The sequence below is a fragment of the Equus caballus genome, chromosome 3, assembly GCF_041296265.1.
Source record: "Equus caballus isolate H_3958 breed thoroughbred chromosome 3, TB-T2T, whole genome shotgun sequence".
Lineage (NCBI taxonomy): Eukaryota > Metazoa > Chordata > Mammalia > Perissodactyla > Equidae > Equus > Equus caballus.
The window spans coordinates 18,220,613-18,239,739 of record NC_091686.1 but is presented as its reverse complement, the minus strand read 5'-3'; the positions used below and the strand labels follow the sequence as shown (position 1 = coordinate 18,239,739).

The following is a 19,127-nucleotide window of genomic DNA, read 5'->3' as shown; positions in this document are numbered from 1 at the left end:
CTGTCCGGTACATGTCCACTCCCAAAGCATGGACTTATAATGGGCCTAGGACAGGGTCAACTCAGCCACCCAGGCTGCAGTCCCTCAGAGCCCCCAGGAACAAGGAGAATTGGCAGAAGCTTCGGTTTCCCCTTTGGGAAATGGGTCGGTATAACCCAAGACCTGAGGGAACTGGCAAAGTCATAAGGCCCAGAAATTGCAAGGGTAGGAGAGATGGTCCCGCTACAAACAACACATTGTCCCCCAGCATCCCGTTGCATCAGCCTGGCACCCTCAGGCAGGAAGAAAGAAACCAGATTACAAACACCTCTTTATTGCAGACATTTCAGGCACAGGTACATGGAAGAAGCTGTATTGCAGATTTTATACAGGGTGGTTTAAGAGGCAGCAGGCATCTGCCTCTCTCCCCTACCCCTACCCCCCAAATACACAGCAGCCCAGAAATCAGTTCCATTGAAATCTCCTGAGTATGCTGTCCTCAAACAGCACATCATCCAGCCCTGTGCCCAGCGTAGCCAGGCAACTGGTGGGGGTCCGAAGTCCTCAGCCTCCTTCATAGAGCAGGAGGGAAGGCAGGGGTACAGGTCAGGCATAGCTGTGGTGCCCTCACCAATCCTAAAACCCCTAACAGGGCACCAGCCCAAGTCCTGGGTTTGGTTCTAGCCTGCAGTTGCTACCTTGCCACCAGGTTTACACCACCAGACTTCTCAGGGCCAAAGGGCTAGATTTGCACTGGGCAAGGCCTCTGTCTCTGAAACTGAGTAGAAACTGCCCCAATAGCTAAGACTTCCTGGGATTTGAAGACAGTGTGAAGGTGTGTCTGTGGTGAGGGAAGGAATAGAAGGCGGTGGCCTATAGATACCTTGCAGAGGTCTGAGGGGTAAGAAATCCTAGAGCATAAATCCCTCAGACTCAGACTCAGATTCCCTTCTTTCATAGCTTTAAGTCTATACTCCAACCGAACTGAGCCTAGCTCTGTGGGCATTGGAGGCTGGCTGTTCTGGGCACTCGCCTTTGGGCAATGATTTCTGAAGCAGGTAGTACAGGATCTGAGCTGCCCTCTGCTTGGCTTGGGGTTTGTGGGGCACCCTGGATGTGATCCTGACCCTTCTGGGAATAGAAGAGGCCCCTCTCCCTCAAACTTCTGCTCATACTTGGTCTTGCTGAGCCCTTAGTCCAGAGGGCCTGAACCTGATAGGCCATTTTTGCCAAGGCTTCTCCGTCTTCAACAGGATTCTGGGTCATCTCTCCTGTTACTAGAGCCCTGACTTGACTCAGTGTAGAGGTCACAGGAGGTGTTAGAACTGACTGCAGAGGCTTCAGTGTGAGGGAAGCTTCAGGCCAGACCTGAGCTTTCCCTGTCTGCAGCTCACTTTCCTAAGACCAGGTGGGCTGAGGAGGGGAACACTATGCCCCACAGGGCTTCTGAGAAGAGCTAGCTGGGGGTGCTGCTTCAGCAGTTCTCTCCTTGCAACCGGTATTGCTGAGTTGGGGTAGAGGTGGGAGGGTGAGACATGAGAGAGCTAATGGGGCAGGGTAATTATTGATGCCCAGCCAACTATTAAACTAATTAAAACAATTTAAACTGTTAAGAAAATTTTCGTGGTTTTATTGTATCATGAGGCATTGAAACATCTGAACAAATCAATTATCTGGGCGGTGAGGCAGCTGCTTTCTCCTTCACTTCTTTGGGTTACTAGAGCAACTTGTCAGTAGATTAAAAAAAAAAAGAGAGAGACAACCTTTTGCATTACTTAAGTCTTTCCAAGGCATGCGCTGGTACAACACAAACTTCTCCTGTCAGATGCAACTAGTCTAGCTTCCAAACATCATGCACAACACCTCAGTAGCAGCAGCGCACTGCGCCCACTCCCACCGGGTCCTGCTCATTTGTGTATGATATTTGGAGCATCTGGAGGAGTGTGAATAGTACTGGGAAGAGGAGGGAGGAGCAAACAGCATGAGTGCCTGGCTGGGAGGAGGTCAGCCGAAGTTGTGCAGGGCAAGCCTGAACATGTCATTGGTGCAAACCCAAGCATCGTTGATGTTCTTTAATAGGAACATCTGGTGGAACCCCATGATGGGGTCTTCGTCAGCCTGTGAGGAGAGAGAAAATGATTCAGTAAGGGAGCCAAGGAACAGCAAGGGAGTTCAGCAGTACGGGGACAGGGCAAAGAATGCTGAGTTTGGGACCAGGCCCTACTGTCTTTGACTCAAATCCCAGTATAGCCAAGGGGTACTTGTGAATGTGAATTGATATAATGTATGCAGCACTGCACTGGGCACTTAAGGGCCTACAGATGGTAGCTCACACCGCTATGTGCACTTAAACTGCAGAACAATTCATCAGTTAGCTACAGCAACAGAGCAGAGAACATACCTGCATCTGAGCCCACATCTCTGGGCACAAGTGATCAATCTGAAAGAGTTCTACAGTGCTCACCATGTAACTTATGGTATATAAACACTAAACAATCTTAGTGTCTGATCATGCCACTTAGTCCAATCAGGAGAAGCTACTGCTAAAACTGATTGTGGTTAAGCATGTAAGAAAAGGCTCAAAGCTGAGTTCACACTGTGATCATGGCTCTACAGGGGGAAAAAAAACACAAAGTATCGCCATTGGGTGATCTGTCTCCTGTCATGTAATATATAATGTTTACAATGAAAAAAGAAAGACAAGAGACCTCCAGCCAAACTACAGAACACCAGGATGAGGCCTGGTTGAGGTAGGAGCTCATGTAACCAGCTCGGTATCTAACATCACTGGTTTTTCTGGGAATTATCATCAGCAAGGAGGCAAATCAGTCTTTTGGGGGCTCTGAGTTGAACAGAAACACCAGAAAAAACCTGAAGCCAGATGGGAAGGGACACTGCTTATTGACCCCAGCCTGGGAAAGTGGGCACTGAGTCCCTTGGGGAGACCTCCTCACTGCCAAGGGCCTGTTTGAGGATAGGCTCTGGGCACGGTATCTTGGACAGGAGAAACAGACAGGAAAGTCCAGACCAGAAGGCAGAACCCTCTAGGTCCACTGCAGAGGCCTAGGGTGTCCCTTCCTCCACCTTTGTATTGGATTCAGAAAGCCCTGCCTAGCCTGGGGAGAGGCATGTGGGCCTGTTATTCTGAGCCCCACAACAGAGGCCCAGGAGGTTGGAACCTGGTCAACGGGCAGCCAATCTGTCCTGCATTGGGAAGGAGAAGGAACTTTTGGGAAACCAAGAATCTGGCTTCAGTCTGCTGGAGCACAACAAGCAGGAATTCCTGGAGAGTTCTTGGGGGCTGAGGGGCTGCAGGAAGGCTTTGAGGATGATAGGTCTTGAGGAAGGGAAGGGAAAATGCCAAGAGAAGCAGAAGTTGCAGGAATCTGCCTCGTTCAGCAGGTAGAGGAGCCAGCAGCCAGCTTGGGGAGTGGCAGCATGGACTCCAGTTGGGGACTGCTACTCAGCACCCAGCTGGCTTGTCCAGGGTCAGCTGCCAGCAGAAGGCCCACCTATACCTCGGGGCAATGTCAAGGCCCAGTGGCTTGGCACCACAGCCCCATCCTGCTCCTATACCTCTTGTCCTTTTTCCAAAAAGGCTCCAGACCAGTGCTTTCCAATAGAACTTTCTGCAATAACAGAAATGTTCTATGTCTGTGCTGTCCAATAGACAGCCACAAGTAACTACAAGCACTTGAAATATGGCTAGTATGACCAAGGAACTATATTTTAATTTTATTTCATTTTAATTAATATAATTCAAAAATCACAGGTGGCTGGTAGCTATCGTATTGAACTATACAGCTCTAGATAGTCACTTTGTCTGGGTGCCCTTTGATAAGCAGATCACATCCCAGGGAAGGCAGGGGTGCAGGGCTCTCCTCTGCCCGCCCATACCTCCCTAGCAGCACTATTACCTTGAGCTGGCCCACAACCATGCTGATGATGCAACTATCTGGCGTGGGCTGATGGTCCTGCGCCGTGATGCTGTGCTGGATTTTCTGGAACGGAAGGCTCTGCAAGAGAAAGAGTGGGCAGTGGGCTGTGACCAGCAGGATGGGGAAGGAGCTGCCTGCAGCCCGGCCCTGGCTCTTACTTACAGACAACTTCTCCACAATGGCAGCTTTCCCCTGGAATTGCTGTCCTTCCCACGTAAGGCATGATGCGTCAATCTGAAAACCAGGAAACCCGGGGTCAGGCCTTAGAGCACAAGGAGTATCTCTGAGGCCCTGAAAAGGGTCTTGCTTGGGGAAATGAGTATACACTGCAGTTTCCCTATCTGTAAGGAGAACTGAGGGTAGCTTCCAAACTTTACACTATTAACAACTTCTTTAATTACACCCCATCATCCCAGAGCCCAGGCTCTGAAAGACTATCTAACAAAATACAAACTTATTAAGTAAGTTCATTTCCCAGTTTTTATTCACAAAGTCATAAGGCCTCTGATGTGCATGAGCTCCAGGCTGGACATATGTGGCCAGGGCTCAGCTAAAGCCATCCTGCTACATGGTCAGTTAGCACCAGTCCCAGAAACGCCATCAGAAATAACTTGTGGGCTGGCCCCATGGCTGAGTAGTTAAGTTGACGTGCTCTGCTTTAGTGGCCCAGGGTTTCGCCGGTTCGGATCCTGGGCGTGGACATGGTACTGCTCATGAGGTCATGTTGAGGCGGCATCCCACATGCCACAACTAGAAGGACCCACAGCTAAAATATACAACTATGTACTGGGGGGATTTGGGGAGAAAAAGCAATTAAAAAAAAAAAAAGAACAACTTGGAAACATTCTATGTTCATCATCATCTCTAGAGCCCAGGCTGAGTTCCACTGATGCCCTTCCTGTGGGGGCTCCCATGGGGTCATGGAGGGCTAGAGGCTCACAAGGCTTCCCAAAGCCTAGCCTGTGACCTTCCCCATCATCGGCAAGCAACCCACTAGCTTCACCCTCTCCTCTCTAGATCTTCCCAGCCATAGCCTTCAGGGGCAGAACTCAAAAGTGCCTCTGCTACTTACCAGCTGTGACATTAGGCAAGTTACTTATTTTTCTGAGTCTCAGTTTCCTGATCTTCAAAGGGGATATGCTTAGGATTATATGCAATGACATATATAAAGTGCTTTTTTAGGTTCTTGCTAACTCTCTTCTCTGGGTCAGGCCTGCTTTGATTTTTTTTTTTTGGCTGAGGAAGATTTGCCCTGAGCTAACATCTGTGCCAATCTTCCTCTATTTTGCTGGTGGGTCACCGCCACAGCATGGCCACCAATCAGTCATGTAGGTCTGCACCCGGGAACTGAACCTGGGCCACCAAAGTGGAGCAATGCTGAACTTAACCACTAGGCCATGGGACCAGCTCCTTTAATTGATTTTAAGAGGCAATAATACAGAAGTGCCAGGATCCCGGATCATTTCAAATTGTTAAAATTTTCTATCTATGCTAATGACAATCAAATAATACCTGGGCTGGATTTGGCCTTCCACTGGTAAGAACCTTATCTTTCCTCCAAAATTTCTGAATGGACCCTGATTTTTTGGAGGAAGACACAGAGGAGTTTGCCCACAGCCCAGTCAGGCTCTGAGGCTATGCTGGATGACTCCTATCATTCTCATCTTGGGCAGACCTGCTAGGTGTGGCCTGATCAATCACATTTCTGTGACTGAGTCTTGGGCAGGGTCAAACAGGAGCAGCTCTTGGTGTATACGAACTCCAGTAAAATAGCAGCAAACAATGCCTGCACAGAAGTGTTTCTCAAAGGATACACCAGCCTCCCTGGGTTAACCTTATTTGTTTCCCATGAACATTCAGGGGCTTTTGGCTCCCAAAAGGATGCCAGGCTTGGGGCCTCCAAGAGAACTCAGCTCTACACTGATGATGATGATGGCTGCTGCCTCCAGAGGGCACCATGAGTCCTAGCCTCTGCCTGCTGCTGCCCAGTCTGGAACAGAGGCACTCCCAGAACCCTGGAATGGCCAGCCTAAAACACCCTGCCCAGGGTACCAAGATCCCCACTCTTGTGGAAGATAACAGAAGAAAATGTACAGACCAGGCAGTTGGGCCAGGCCTCAGGCCCCCTGTCCCATGAAGAGAAGCTCAGATAGAAGGGTATAGCCAAATCCAGGTGAGGGCTGTCAGAAGTTTTGAACTGGACTCACTGGCCCAACATCTGAATTGATCGCCTTGGGTCCCATTCTAGGCTTAGAGCTGGAGACTTACATAAATTGCGCCTAGTTGAGTTCTGTCGTTATCAAATAATTGATAGTAATGTTGAATGAAGCTGGATCCAATCTGCTCCCAAATTGGCTTGTCTCCCATTCTGGAGCGTCACTCGGCCTCCTTGAGACCTGCAAGACCAGCGAGACAGGGAGGAAAGCGTTGGTACTACAAGAGCAGGAGGCAGCCAGCTGCTGTCTCTCACTGACCCTCAACCCTCTGTAACATCCTTGATTAGTGAGTTCTTTGCTGAGGTCTATTCTCCCAGGGAACATGGAGAGGCCCTGGGGAACTGGTAGGAGACCCCTGCCAATACAGACCAGTACAGGGAGCCCAGAGGTGGACCAAACTCAACCCTTCCTTTGAGGAGCTCTGCTTGATGAGACAGAGGGGTGCCAGGGTGGTGGAGCACACAGGATCAGTGCTAAGGGTGGAACCAGGACAAAGGAAGATTAGAGCAGGCCCTTCAGTGCCCAGTGAAGGGATGGGCCTTTAAAGAACAGCTAAGCACTTTCCCCATATCTTTTCATTTAATCCCCTCAACAACCTGCAAGGCCCGAATTATTGCTATTCTTCCCACCTTGTAGACCAGGAAGTACTGATATCTGTGTGTGGAGTGTCTTCTATTGTAGCCCTCAGCTCCCCCAACCCACGCCATCCTATGGGACTCAGCACTCAGTCCCTCAGCACTGCTCCGGGGCTTCACTGGTGGGTGGAGGAAGACCCAGTAGGGGCAGGGGCAGAGCGGGGGGATGGCTCCTCAAGGCCCCACTTGCAACAAAACAAGTCTTAGTCTTAAGGGGGGCAGTTTACTTCTTTGAGGCCAGGTGATACCTGGCCTGGTCCTTTCTGAGGAATTTCTTCATTGATGGGGGTGACCCCTTCAGAGTTGGGGACATGAGTTCAGAGGATCACAGAATAATAGTGGGGAGGGAAAATGGAGGCTGTAAGGGGGAAACATGTCATCTCTTCAAATCCCCCATCCCAGCACTGTCCCCATCAGAAGGGGCTGCTTCTCTCTGGTCTCTGAAGCGGGGAGGGGAGTTCCCCTCCCAGCTAGAGAGGCCATGTCCCAAGGGTGCTTGATGGAAAACCCAAGCCCCAGATGAGAGAGCAACTCCAGCTTTGCTAGGCCCCTCCCAGATAGGGAAGCCCACATCCTACCACAGAATCCCATGATAGCAGACCCATGTGTTGTTCTACTGTTGTCTCTGACTATAGAAGATCTCCCTCTCTCCTGATAACAGGGCTGAACCAAAGCAGTGAGAAGGTGGGTTTGGTAGACAACTATTAGTAGTGATGGATCTGATACAAGTCACTGGCTTTCTTAGGGCCTCAGCCTTCTCCTCTGTAAAATGGGGGTGCATCCCGATGTTGCCAGTGGTTGTGAAGCCTCACTAAGGGAACCTGGTAAAGCCCTCAGCTCAACATAGTTAAGTGCTAATTTGCTCCAGTCCCTGTGATCTCACCCAAGGCCAGAGGGGCCAGTGGGCAGGGAAAGTGTAGGGGGGCCAGTGGCTTATCCCCAATCCAACCAATCTCCCAGCCTGTGACCAACACTCCAGCCAATGAGGGGCCAGGAAGCTGAGCCAGCTTTATTTTAGGTCCCATAGGAGGGAGTGGCACTAAAAATAGCTCAGTGCTGGGAGGACTAAGAAACGTTCAGGAAAGTCTAAAACAAGCAGAGGAGAAAGCTTGGACCCGGCCACGCCGGCTACACAGGAACACAAGGTGTGTCCTAGTTCACATACACTCTGCCAAGAAACAAATGAACAAGTGGGAAAAGCATAGGATCAACTGCTAGTCTCAGCTTCTCTGTCTTGGTCACATTTCCAAGGGGTCAGACTGTGGCTGTGCCCACACACAAACGTGGATTACCGGAGGCAGGGCACAGCCTGGTATCTCCCATCTCTGTCCCTTCCACTCTAGTATTTCCTCTGCTTGGCTCACTCACTGGGGCCTGACCCCACTGCATCTTACCCTCCCCCATAATGTCTTGCCTAGCCCCTGAGAGCTCTGGGGTAGGGGAAAAGCTGGAGGAATGGATGAAGGCCATTTCTCCTGCCCTTGGAAAGGCTGAGAGCCCTCAGGGAGAGTCTTGGAGAAAGAGTATGCCAATGAGAAGAAACAGCGTAGGCAAATGTCCGCGGGAACGAAAAGAAATAAGGGCAGGAAACTGGGGAGCTGGAGATGGAGGGTGAGGGGAACTAAGGCTCCAAGCTGATCCAAAGACAAGAAAAGTGCCGTCATGTGGTGGGGCAGTAAGGTAGCGGACGTGTGGGGGCGTTTTTTCCTTTTTCAACATTGTTCTTAATGGTGTGTTAACTTGCTAACACAGAAACTACTTGGCAGAGGTAGTGGTGAAGTGAAGAGGGTGGAGGGATAAAAGGACAGAAGAGTCCTTTGGTCCAGTGGGGTGTGTGTCAGGGCAGAGTGATCTCGCCTGAGGAACAGGACAGCCCATGGTCTCCTAGAAAGTGTGAGAAGGAACCTTCAAAACTATGAGAATTGAGGCCTTTGCTTTAAAGATGCCAAGTGGGATCCCTGAAGCCAATACCAACCTCATTTGAGGCCTGCTTGACCCTTATGTATTTATTTCCATGTGGTGATCACAATAGCGAAGTGGTCAGATTCCACTGTTATCCCACTTAACAGCTGGGAAAACTGAGGTTAAGCAACGTGGGGAGTCTTGCCCCCAGCTGATCCAGTATATCAGTGCTGACACTGGGTACTCTGGTTGAGGCCCATGCTTGCTTTCTGCTACCTTTGCATCCCTGAGCTCTAAACCACCAAGTCCCTCCCCTATAACACCTCGCCTTTGGGTTAAAGGCCAAACCCCCTAAGCTCCACAGGTGGCCATCCATACCTGTCCCAGCCTCCCCAGCCATTCTCTCCTACTTTGATCCAGCTCCACACACAAACACACCAGAACTCACTTAGTGCTTGCTCGCTGTGTTTTTTGCACAGATGTCCCCCTGCAGAGATGCCCTCCCTCCGCACATCTGCCTGGTCAGTCCCTGCTCTTCCTTCAAATTACTGTTCAGACCCCACCTATTTAGGGACTCCTTCCCAGACTCAAATGTTGATCCCCAACCCCAGGTGCAAACCCCTATCAACACACCCAGTGCCCACTCTCCCCCTAAACACTGTAGCTCTGGGCTGTGAGGGTTCTAGTGTGGTTCTTGCCACCCCCTAAATTCCTCCTTTCCTCATCTCCCAGCACAGAACTTGGCCCAGCAAACCACAGGATTCATGGTTTCTGATTCCAAATCTTTCACAAAGCTTTTAACTGATGGCTGGAAGGCAGCATTCCTGAGTCCAGAAAAAGAAGCAGGGTGCAGAACCCCCCTCCCATCTCCATGTAATACAGGGGAGGAGTCTGGACCAGGCTGGGAGGATGTTCCCCAGCATGGCCAGCAAGCCCTGACCTTGTTTCTAATACAGTTACTATGGAAAGAACAGCCTGGAAAGAAACAAAATGCCAAGGCTCAGAGGCAGCCTCACATCAGAATGGGGACTGACCTTCATGACGGCTTCTCCTACAGCTCTTCCGAGGGCCGCTGACCACGTCATCTCCTGCTTCACCCCAACAGTCCGCAGGCTGACTGAGGCCAGGCTCCTCGAGGAGCAGAAATGACCTCGATGACCTCTCGCCCACTGAGCATCAGCCTTCACTGACCCTTAGGTCTCTGTGGGTGCAAAGACCCCCTGAGAATGTCTCAAAAACTGTGACCCTCTCCCAATAAATTTGTAAAGAGGCAGAGATGCCCCAGCCTTGTGAATAATTTCAGCTTGTTCACACTCCCTGAGGTTCAGTCATAGAGCCCAGGTTAAAACCTCTGGTCCAGGAGATCCCATTAGGCAACAAAATAATTTCATTTTTATACTCAAATTCTGAGTCAGTGTTTCCAGGAACAAAACTTGAAATAGCAGTGTCCAGCTGACAACATCTCATTTTCACTAACGTGTTAGGTGTAGAAATGTGCTAAGGGCTTCACATGCATTTGTTCCTAACATCCTTTTAGGAATGAGCAAAATGAGGATCAGCGATGTTAGCTAACTTGCTCAAGGTTGCTAACCTAATAGATGGTGCAACTGCATGGAACCAGGGTTGGTGGACTCCAGAGCCAGGACTCTCAGCGATAATTCATTTGGAGATAAAAATGAACAGCACATACGGCTGAAGTCCCAATCTCTGACCTTGGCTTTCTCAGACATGGGCAAGACAGGCCTGAACCAGGGCTTCTGCCTCCAAACAAAGGCGCCAAGCAGATTTCCACACCAAACAATAGGCGTTTTCACAGGGGATGATCTCACACTTTCCCAAAACCTCCTAAGTTACAACCCCATTCTACCATCTCAGCAAAGCAGAGATAGATCCTGGCCTAGCTGGACCTGGGGCAAGGACTAGGGCAGGAGAGTGATGGGGAAGAGGATGTTACTAACTTCAGACCGATACACAGAAAGATGCTCAGATGTTTGAGAGGCATCACTGAGGCCTACAGAGGATGCCAGCAGATGTGCTGAGCTTGTAGCGGGGTCATTGAAATTGGCACCAACCGTGGCCACTACCCTCACACCTACTGTCTGCCAGGCCTCAAACAGCCCTGGAGTATAGAGGCCGGGAAGGACTCCTCCAACAGATGGGACTGACAGCCAAACCTGGCTTAAACAGAGCATAGGCGTGTACTGTGGGGAGTGGGTGAACGTGGTGGGATGCAACAACACAGGAAGACACTGCAGCCTGCTTGTCCTTCAGGAACAAACTGCTCCTCTGACTTCATGGTCTGAGGGGTGCTGTGTATCCTGTCCTATGGCCCTCCGATGACTTCCCTTCCCATTCTCCATTGACAAAGTCTCAACCACTTATCCTGACTTCAAGGCCCAGGGTGACCTGCCCTCCTGGCTGTCCAACCTCAACTCCTGCCACCCACTCCCCCAAATTCCTCTGCAGCCACTCTGGGCATTTTCCTGTTTCTGGAACATGCTGAGTCTATTCTCACCTAAGGGCTTTGCAACTGTTGATCCTTCTACCTGGATCACCCTTCTCCCTAGATCTTCATGTGTCTGGCTCCTTGTCACCTATGTGTCAGCTCAAATGTCACCTTCTCCTAGACACCTTCCCTGACCATTCAGTCTCAAGTAGCTGCCTAGTTGCTCAATTCACCATCCTATATTGTTTTCTAGGTCTTATCACTGCATGAGATTGTCACACTTACATATTTGTTTAGAGTCCATCTCCCTGACCGGGGCAGCCCTGTTCCCATGGTGCCTGGCTCAGCTCTCAATAACTATTTGTTGATCAAGTCCGTGAACACCTAGGAGCCTGTGCTGAGAGGCCAGCTGTTCTTCTCTGGAGGAGTGAGTTCTGGGCAAAACTCCTCAATTTAAGTGGCCAAATGACCCACATCCCCTCCACCCACACCTTCTGTTCAAGTTGTCAGGAAACAATCCTTTGTTATCTACCCAGCCATCTGTCTGTCTGAGGCTTGTGGCAAGTGAGGCTTGGCCCCAATGCCCTCTCTCACTCCCAAGATCCTGGTCACCTGAGGGCAGCTGTGGCTGAACAGCAGACAACCACACCCTCAAAGGCTTGGCCTCTGGCTCCTGCTCCTCCTCTCCCTCCTGGTATGACCTTCTGACCCTGCCTCCTCATCAGTAATTGTGGGGATGTTAAGGGTAATTAACTGAGGGTATAAAGCAGGACACAGCTGTAAGGAGTTACTGTCAGGTCCTAGGTGAACACTAAGTCCAAGAGCTGGGAAGAAGGTGGGTACCTCAGCCTCCTGCAGGGATGCCACATGACGAAAGAGCCTTGAGCCAGGACAGGCAACTACCCAGTCCACCACTTGCCTGAAGTCTGGAGAGAAATCAGCCAAGGTCTGGTACATGGATGGCTGGCCAGGACAGAATCCTTTCCTGGGCAGACTCTTGAGGGCTAGGTGTCCATAGCACCCTGAGGGCCTTTTCCTCCTCTTCTGCCTGGTAGGAGGACTCCAGAGCCTTCAGGCTGCCCTGGCTGGCCTAGAAGCTGAATCCTGAGACCTGCATCATGGTCTCTCTGCTCCGCCCTTAGACCCTGAGTAGCCTTCCCAGGCTCAGAAATCTCTGGGGCCCCTGTCCTATACAGTTCCCATCCATGAACTTGCTGGTTAGGGAACACATGGACTTGGCTACCCCAGTGGGGCTTGAAAGTCCCTAAGTAACCACCCCTCTGGTCTGCCACTACCAGGCCTGGCCAATACCGCCATGAAACTCTGAGACTACGAGGTAGGCAGGGTAATAAAGAGATGAACATGCAGTGCCCAGGGTGGTGCAAGGAATGCCTCCTGTAAGCCAAACAGTTATAGTTACGTGTGTCTTCTCATTTGAGCCTGGCAGCCTTGTAAAGCTGGTATGCTTAACATCACTTCATAGATGAGGAAACCAAAACTTCAAGAGATTGAGAAAGAATTCAAGGGGCCAGCCCGGTGGCATAGCGGTTGGGTTTGTGTGCTGTGCGTCAGCAGCCTGGGCTTCAGGGGTTTGGATCCTGGGCATGGACCTACACACTGCTCATCGGCCACACTGTGGCAGCATCCCACATACAAAGTGGAGGAAGACTGGCATAGATGTTAGCTCAGTGACAATCTTCCTCAGCAGAAAGAGGAAGACTGGCAACAGATGTTAGCCAAGGGCCAATGAAAGAAAAGAAGGAAAGAAAACAAGGGGGGGGGAGGAGGGGGAGGAGAGGGAGGGAGAAAGGAAGGAAGGAAGGAAGGAAGGAAGGAAGGAAGGAAGGAAGGAAGGATTCAAGACCACACAAGGCCACTGCCATAACCAGCAATGAAATGTCCATGAAACTGGCCTGGATTGGAACAGCTGAGAGCCAATGTCAAGCAGCAGAAAGTGTATAGGTAGCAAGATGAAGTGGTGAGGAATGGAGCCCAGGCCTTTTCTTCCCCTCTGAAATCAGCAAGTTCCATGCCTCTCAGGACAAAAAGCCTCTGAGGGCATTCTCAGCAAGTCAAAGCAGATTTACACCGTAGGGACAACTGAGAACTTGCATTCTCCTGGGCCTGAAACCACCTCTGCAAAGTTTCTACACACAGATATCCTTCGAGGGGGCAGCAGTTTCTGCCTTGGTGAGACCCAGTGACTTCAATGGAGTATCTGAGGCTTTAAGAAACAAACATTCTAGAATTCTCCCAGTTTACTGAGGCAAATGGCCCTCAGTTCCCAGGTACCCTGAACACACCCCTCTCATGAGCGGGGTTCTCCTTCTCCAGGATAGCCCCCTCTCTAGCCGGGCAGCTTAGGGAGTTGGCACACAGCAGGTACCAGCAACAAAGAAGGAGTAAGGCCCAGGACAGTGAGAGGAAGTTCTCGGCCATAACAGGTCAGCCGGCAGTGGGAGTCCTGGGGCCAGTGAGCAGGGCCACCCCTCTGGCACTCTTGCATCCCTCTTCCCTGGCCACTAAAACACTTCCCCAGTCACATCATGGACCTGAACAAAGGATTCTTCCTAGGAAGACATATTCCCGCTGATAGAATGAGAAGGGGGAAAGTGCCGCACAGACCTGGTGGTCAGGGTGCTGAGCAGAATGATCACATCAGACAGGCCCGGAAGTCACTTCAGGGATAACCCACATGCTGACTCATATGGTCAAATTTCTGCTACATATGATCAGAGCAAGAGAATCATAGAATCTCAGAGCTGAGGAAGGGGTAGCCAACCCAAATCCAACTCTAACCACACAAACATCTTCAAATGACCCATCGGAAAAATTAAAAAACAAAACAAAACAAAACCTGTGGCCGGCCCAGTGGCACAGCTGTTAAGTGCCCACATTCTGCTTTGGCGGCCTGGGGTTCCCTGGTTCAGATCCCAGGTGTGGACATGGCACCACTTGTCAAGCCATGCTGTGGTAGGCATCCCACATATAAAGTAGAGGAAGACTGGCAGCAGATGTTAGCTCAGGGCTAATCTTCCTCAAAAAAAAAAAACCCTAACAGCAAAAAACCTCACCAGGAGGTTCTGCTCAATCCCAGCCCATAGAAATCCTGCCCAATTTTCAAAGTCCATCCTGTGGAAAACTTTTTAGATCTACTCCCCTCTCTCCAAAAGGACTATTTCCTTTCATCTCAGGGGAGGGTGCCTCTGAGTCTCACTCTGGGAAGATGTCCCAAAAGGTTCCACTCCAGGAGCACTGGGCGCTTGAATAAAAGTGACCTGAGAGGGTCTCAGTCAAAGGGGCAGAAGCCACAAATCCAGGCTCCAGGAAAGGAATGGGAAGGCCACAGACCACAAAATGCTGGTGAGATTCCCAAGCACTGGGAGAACACTCAGCAGAGAAACTTGGGGGACAAACGAGCAGGCTGTAAAATACAGCAGCTAGACTCAACACGCATAGCAATCTGGAGTGGTGTCAGCCTCGCTCAAGGGACCCCAAACCTTCCTAGGCCCAGTATCCAGAAGTATATCTTGCTCTGTGGTTCCTGCCAGGCACTGGAGAGGAGAGTGTGCTCATTAACAGTCTTTCCTCTTGGGTACTCTAATCATTCTGAAGCCCCCTCTTCTGTGCAGGACCAAGAGCCCCTGTAGGTCCCTTCAACTTAGCTCTCAGCACATAATAGCAACATTACCCCTGTCTCCCCCATTACTGTTACCTCCTTTCCCCAGCACCAGGACTGTGTAGGATTCATTTTTCTACCTCCAGCCTCAACCCAGAGCCTGATACATAGAAGGCCCCAAGAATGGTTGCTGAATAAAACTGATTGTTGGTGAGAAAGGAGGAAAAAAACAATTTCAGGCAAGATATTAATGCCTCAGTAAGAGAATCCTAGAATTTTCCTTTTTTTTCTTTGAGGAAGACTAGCCCTGAGCTAACATCTGCCAATCCTCCTCTTTTTGCTGAGGAAGACTGGCCCTGAGCCAACACCCATGCCCATCTTCCTCTACTTTATACGTGGGATGCCTACCACTGCATGGCTTGACAGGCAGTGCCATGTCCATACCCGGGATCTGAACCAGCGAACCCCGGGCCACCAAAGCGGAACGTGTACACTTAACCACTGCGCCTCCAGCCGGCCCCAGAATTTTCTGATATAAGGTGCCTTTCAGTTGTAAAACTTGAGAATTCTCTCTCTTAAATCTTTCCATCCCAACCCATCAACTGCAAACACAGCAGAATAAAGTGACACATGCCTCAGAGGACAGGTGAGCTCTATGTCAGTAAGGCACCTAGTTTTGAGCTGGTTGAGAACCTAGGCATCCTCACACCCTGTCCCCATGCTTATGCAGCCACATCCCCAATGCCCCACGCCAGGCTTCGTCTCTTATCTCAGACTCAGATGGCCTGCCAAGTTTCAGAAAGGTTAAGGTCTTCTGAGTTTCAGGATGCCCAGCAATGACACCAGACACAGAAGTTACAGGGAACTTCCAGAAGGAGTGGAATGAGAGGGAGGGACCTGAATTCCTCCCACTCCTGAGTAACCTTCAAGAAGGAACAGTATCTTTTTGACCTTGAAGAAAACCCTTGTAATCAAGCCACCCAAGGCCTTGGAATGTGCAAACTAATCTACAGCCATAAGCTTAGCTCACCTGAAACCCGTGCTCTGGAAAGAATCAATACCGACAATCAAGAGAGGGTCTTGAAAACAAATGCCTCTAGTACTAAGAGATTCCACCACACTGATCCTGTGTGCTCTTTGGGTGGTCCCTCCTGTTGCCCACTTCCACTGGCAAATTAGGCCTCTCTTGATCCTGCTGAATGAACCTGACTTCCATGTCCTCTTGGGCTAGGATGTGGATTAGGAAGGTTGAGTTCTGAAAGAAGGCAAGTTCTGATAAGGAAATCTGAATAGATCCCTACCTGTCCTTGTTAAGCAGGGAGAATGACTACAAAGAGCAATTCAACTGCAGGAAAACTTCCAAGGCTAGAGCCCAATGACCAGAAAATCCCCAATCACCCGGGGAAATACTCAAGGAAAAAAAAAATAGTCCAAAGGCCAGCCCGGTGGCTCAGCAGTTAAGTGCGCACGTTCTGCTTTGGCCGCCCAGGGTTCGCCAATTTGGATCCCGGGTGCAGACATGGCACCGCATGGCAAGCCATGATGCGATGGCATCCCACATATAAAGTAGAGGAAGATGGGCACGGGTGTTAGCTCAGGGCCAGTCTTCTTCAGCAAAAAAGAGGAGGATTGGCAGCAGATGTTAGCTCAAGGCTAATCTTCCTCAAAAAAAAAAAAAAGGTCCAGAGGCGGCAGCCTTCTGCATCATGGACCTAACTCAACTCTCCTAAGAGACCTGCTTGCTGCTGAGGCCAGGTCTGCAGAAACTTAGCTGCTTCTTTAGTTCCTGCAAGAACTGTGGCTCAGAAGCCACAGTGGGTCAGAGGAATCAAGATTTGAAAAACTGTTTCCAAAACCCCACGGTTTTCTCTGGACCGCTCCCTTAATTTATCGTCACTCAGACAGAAGTGCCTTTACAAAGCCTGTCAGAAGACTACTCCATGGTTAGATACTCTTCTCCCAAAACTCAGCGGGGTCCCTGGAGCCATGATTAAGGGCAATTTCCCAAGGTCCAAACAGCTTCCTGCCTCTTCATAGGTCACTCCAACTGCTGAGAAGTGAGCAAGCAAGGGAAGCCTGACTTTCTGCAGTTTTAAGCTCTAGTTCTGCCACCCAGACTTCAGAAGTGCCCCACAGAGTGTGAATCTGAGCCCCACAGCCCAAATGTGCCCCACCCCCAATGTTGCTTCTAGCCGAGCCTCTTGTTCGGCGCTGGGCTCATGGATCTCCAGCCTGAATTCTACTTCCCTCTGCATTAAATCTCACCTTATCACCACCATTCTTATGAAACCCTCCTCCTCTGTGGGAGGAGGGCAAATGACTCTGGGAGGAGCAGATGTGAGGATTAGGCTGCGCCAGAGATATCTAACAATGTGTTGGAGGCTCACACATCCAACCTCACCTCCTTGGCTTCCTTTCTCCCTTCCTCCACTAACACGATGTGGCCAACCCACGGCTAGGGCCTGGTCACTGACAGAAGGGCGGAGGCTGAGCCTACCAGCCTGGAGCCGCCTCATCGCATCAAGCCAGATCTTCCAACGCTGGCCAGGGGTGAAGTCCCACGTGGAACCCCCTGACGCCCGAGATTCCCTGACCCTGCTCTCCACGCAGGAGAACCTACACATGAGTTCCACAAAGTGGGGCTAGGTTTCGTGCACTCCCAGCCGGCAGACAAGGAGAGGAGCGTTCACCTACATCCTATCCGGGCTATGGTCGGGAACCGGGTGACGGCCCTAAGCCCGAGCTGCCGCAGGCAGGCGCCCTTACCCAATGCTGAGTCTGGAGCGGGCTGGGTGGCGCTTGCCCATCCCCGGATCCTTGGCAGGCGGGTGGCAGGACGTGGGGCTGGGGTCGACCCGCTAGCCTGCCTGCAGAGCTTGCGGGACTCAGGCAGGCCGGACTAGGCCAGACGGGGCGGGGCCGGAGAGCACCATCCGGATGGTGAAGACCAGAGAAAAAGGCCCGGCCCAGCGCAGTCCGGTGCACCCGCCAGAGGCACAGTACGGCACACATAGGTGCCTGGCTGTCTCTCTCTGAGTTTCCCCCGGCCGCCGCCTCAGAGGACCGGCGGGAGGCGGAGCCGCGCGCGACACATGGCCCCGGCCCCGCGCGGCTTCGGGCCGCCAGGGGGGGTGGGAGGGAGGGGCCGCCCGGGGACTCGCAACGGAGGCTCCAGGCGGCCCGGAGCGCGGCTCCTGCGGCCCAGCCCCCACCCCGGCGCGCTAGCCCCGACACTCACCCGAGGGGCTGGCACGATGGCGGCAGCGGCGGCGGCAACCCAGCGCGGTCTGCGACCGACTGTCCCTTCCCCCCTGCCTTCCCTTGCCACGCCGCTGCACTCTGGGAAACGCAGTCCCCCCGCGCTCCTTCCTGGCATAGTGCGCCAGGAGAAAACTACAGTTCCCGGCGTCCTACGCGCCGAGGCCCAGACACTGCCCGCAGCGCGGGAGGTGAGGCTAAACCAAGAGAAGGAGGCTGCCGGGGCGAGCCCCTGAGAATTGTGGTCTAGCGGAAGCCTCTGGAACACCCGAAGTTGGCGCCAGGCGAGGGTCAGGGCTCAGTCATCCCCAGGTCCCGCTGGTCCGGCCCCGCCCAGGCTGCGCGGCCGTTTGGGGTTGGCCCCGCCTCCGTGGGAGTCTGGCCTGGCCCTAAGCTGGCCCAACCGCCCCTCCCTGGGCCCCTGGGTTGTTTCCGCTGGTGAACCCCCCTCCCCTTTGGTGCTCTGGCAGCCCCTTCGGCTCTTCAGATCGGTGTTCTAAGGCCAGCTGGGGCGGAACCTCTAGCTTATGTCCCGACATTTGTGTGCCCTGCTGGTGCCAGTCGGGCCCAAAACTGGTTTCGAGCATGTGAGGCTTTCCTTGGGTAGGAGACTCAAATGCTCAAGTGGGGCTCAGCTGGAAACAAGATTACTCTTACACTGTACAGTTAGGGTCTTCAAAACATTCTCTTAGGTTTTTTGCAGCAGGCGGGGCAGCTAAGAGTTTCGTTTCTATAAATGAGGAAAGTAAAAAACTGGCTCACCCAAAGTTTCCCCATGATTTAAGCGACCTGATTGTCAATAATCTCCCTCCTACCCGTTGCCCTTTCCTTTCAACGCCCATTTTCGTCGTTTCCTGGGCAACGCAAACATTTGAAGGCCTGTCTCTAGGTCAGGCCTGTTGGGGAATGCTCTACCGCTAACCCAGGGGGGACCAAAGGTAAAGGAAATCGCTACAAGTCTCCTAGCAGCTCCATGCCTTCCCTCCTGGCCAGAGGTCTCTCAGTACTCTTGTTCTTCCAGAAGAGTTTTGCACCTTCATTGAGCCCCCCACACCTCCATCTCCTGGGGATGGCTGGTAAGACCAGGCCAAGCTTCTGCTTTTTTTTTTTTTTTTTGAGATTAGCCCTGAGCTA

General features: G+C 51.6%; 1 protein-coding gene across 3 annotated transcripts; it reads right to left on the bottom strand.

Moving 5' to 3' along the window:
• Positions 1-1,579: 1,579 nt before the first annotated feature.
• On the bottom strand, positions 1,580-18,384 carry NUTF2 (nuclear transport factor 2). Of its 3 annotated transcripts, XM_070263044.1 has the most exons (6): positions 17,974-18,272; positions 9,705-9,871; positions 6,186-6,313; positions 4,080-4,151; positions 3,897-3,995; positions 1,580-2,097 (listed from the first exon to the last, which is right to left on the bottom strand). In XM_070263044.1, exons 3-6 carry the CDS (start codon positions 6,282-6,284, stop codon positions 1,984-1,986), a joined length of 384 nt encoding a protein of 127 aa, XP_070119145.1. In that variant the 5' UTR covers positions 6,285-6,313; positions 9,705-9,871; positions 17,974-18,272; the 3' UTR covers positions 1,580-1,983. The 3 variants fall into 3 exon arrangements, with proteins under 3 accessions (XP_070119145.1, XP_001498298.1, XP_014593912.1); XM_001498248.7 differs by lacking the exon at positions 9,705-9,871 and having other exon boundaries at positions 17,974-18,384; XM_014738426.3 differs by lacking the exon at positions 9,705-9,871 and having other exon boundaries at positions 17,502-18,076.
• Between the last annotated feature and the right edge of the window lie 743 nt (positions 18,385-19,127).

Excerpts from the sequence above, each read along its gene's own strand:
- NUTF2 (XM_001498248.7), bottom strand. The coding sequence starts at position 6,284 with ATGGGAGACAAGCCAATTTGGGAGCAGATTGGATCCAGCTTCATTCAA. Across the intron at positions 3,996-4,079 it reads CCATTGTGGAGAAGTTGTCT|AGCCTTCCGTTCCAGAAAAT; the intron begins GTAAGTAAGAGC and ends TTTCTCTTGCAG. Across the intron at positions 2,098-3,896 it reads TGGTTGTGGGCCAGCTCAAG|GCTGACGAAGACCCCATCAT; the intron begins GTAATAGTGCTG and ends CTCTCCTCACAG.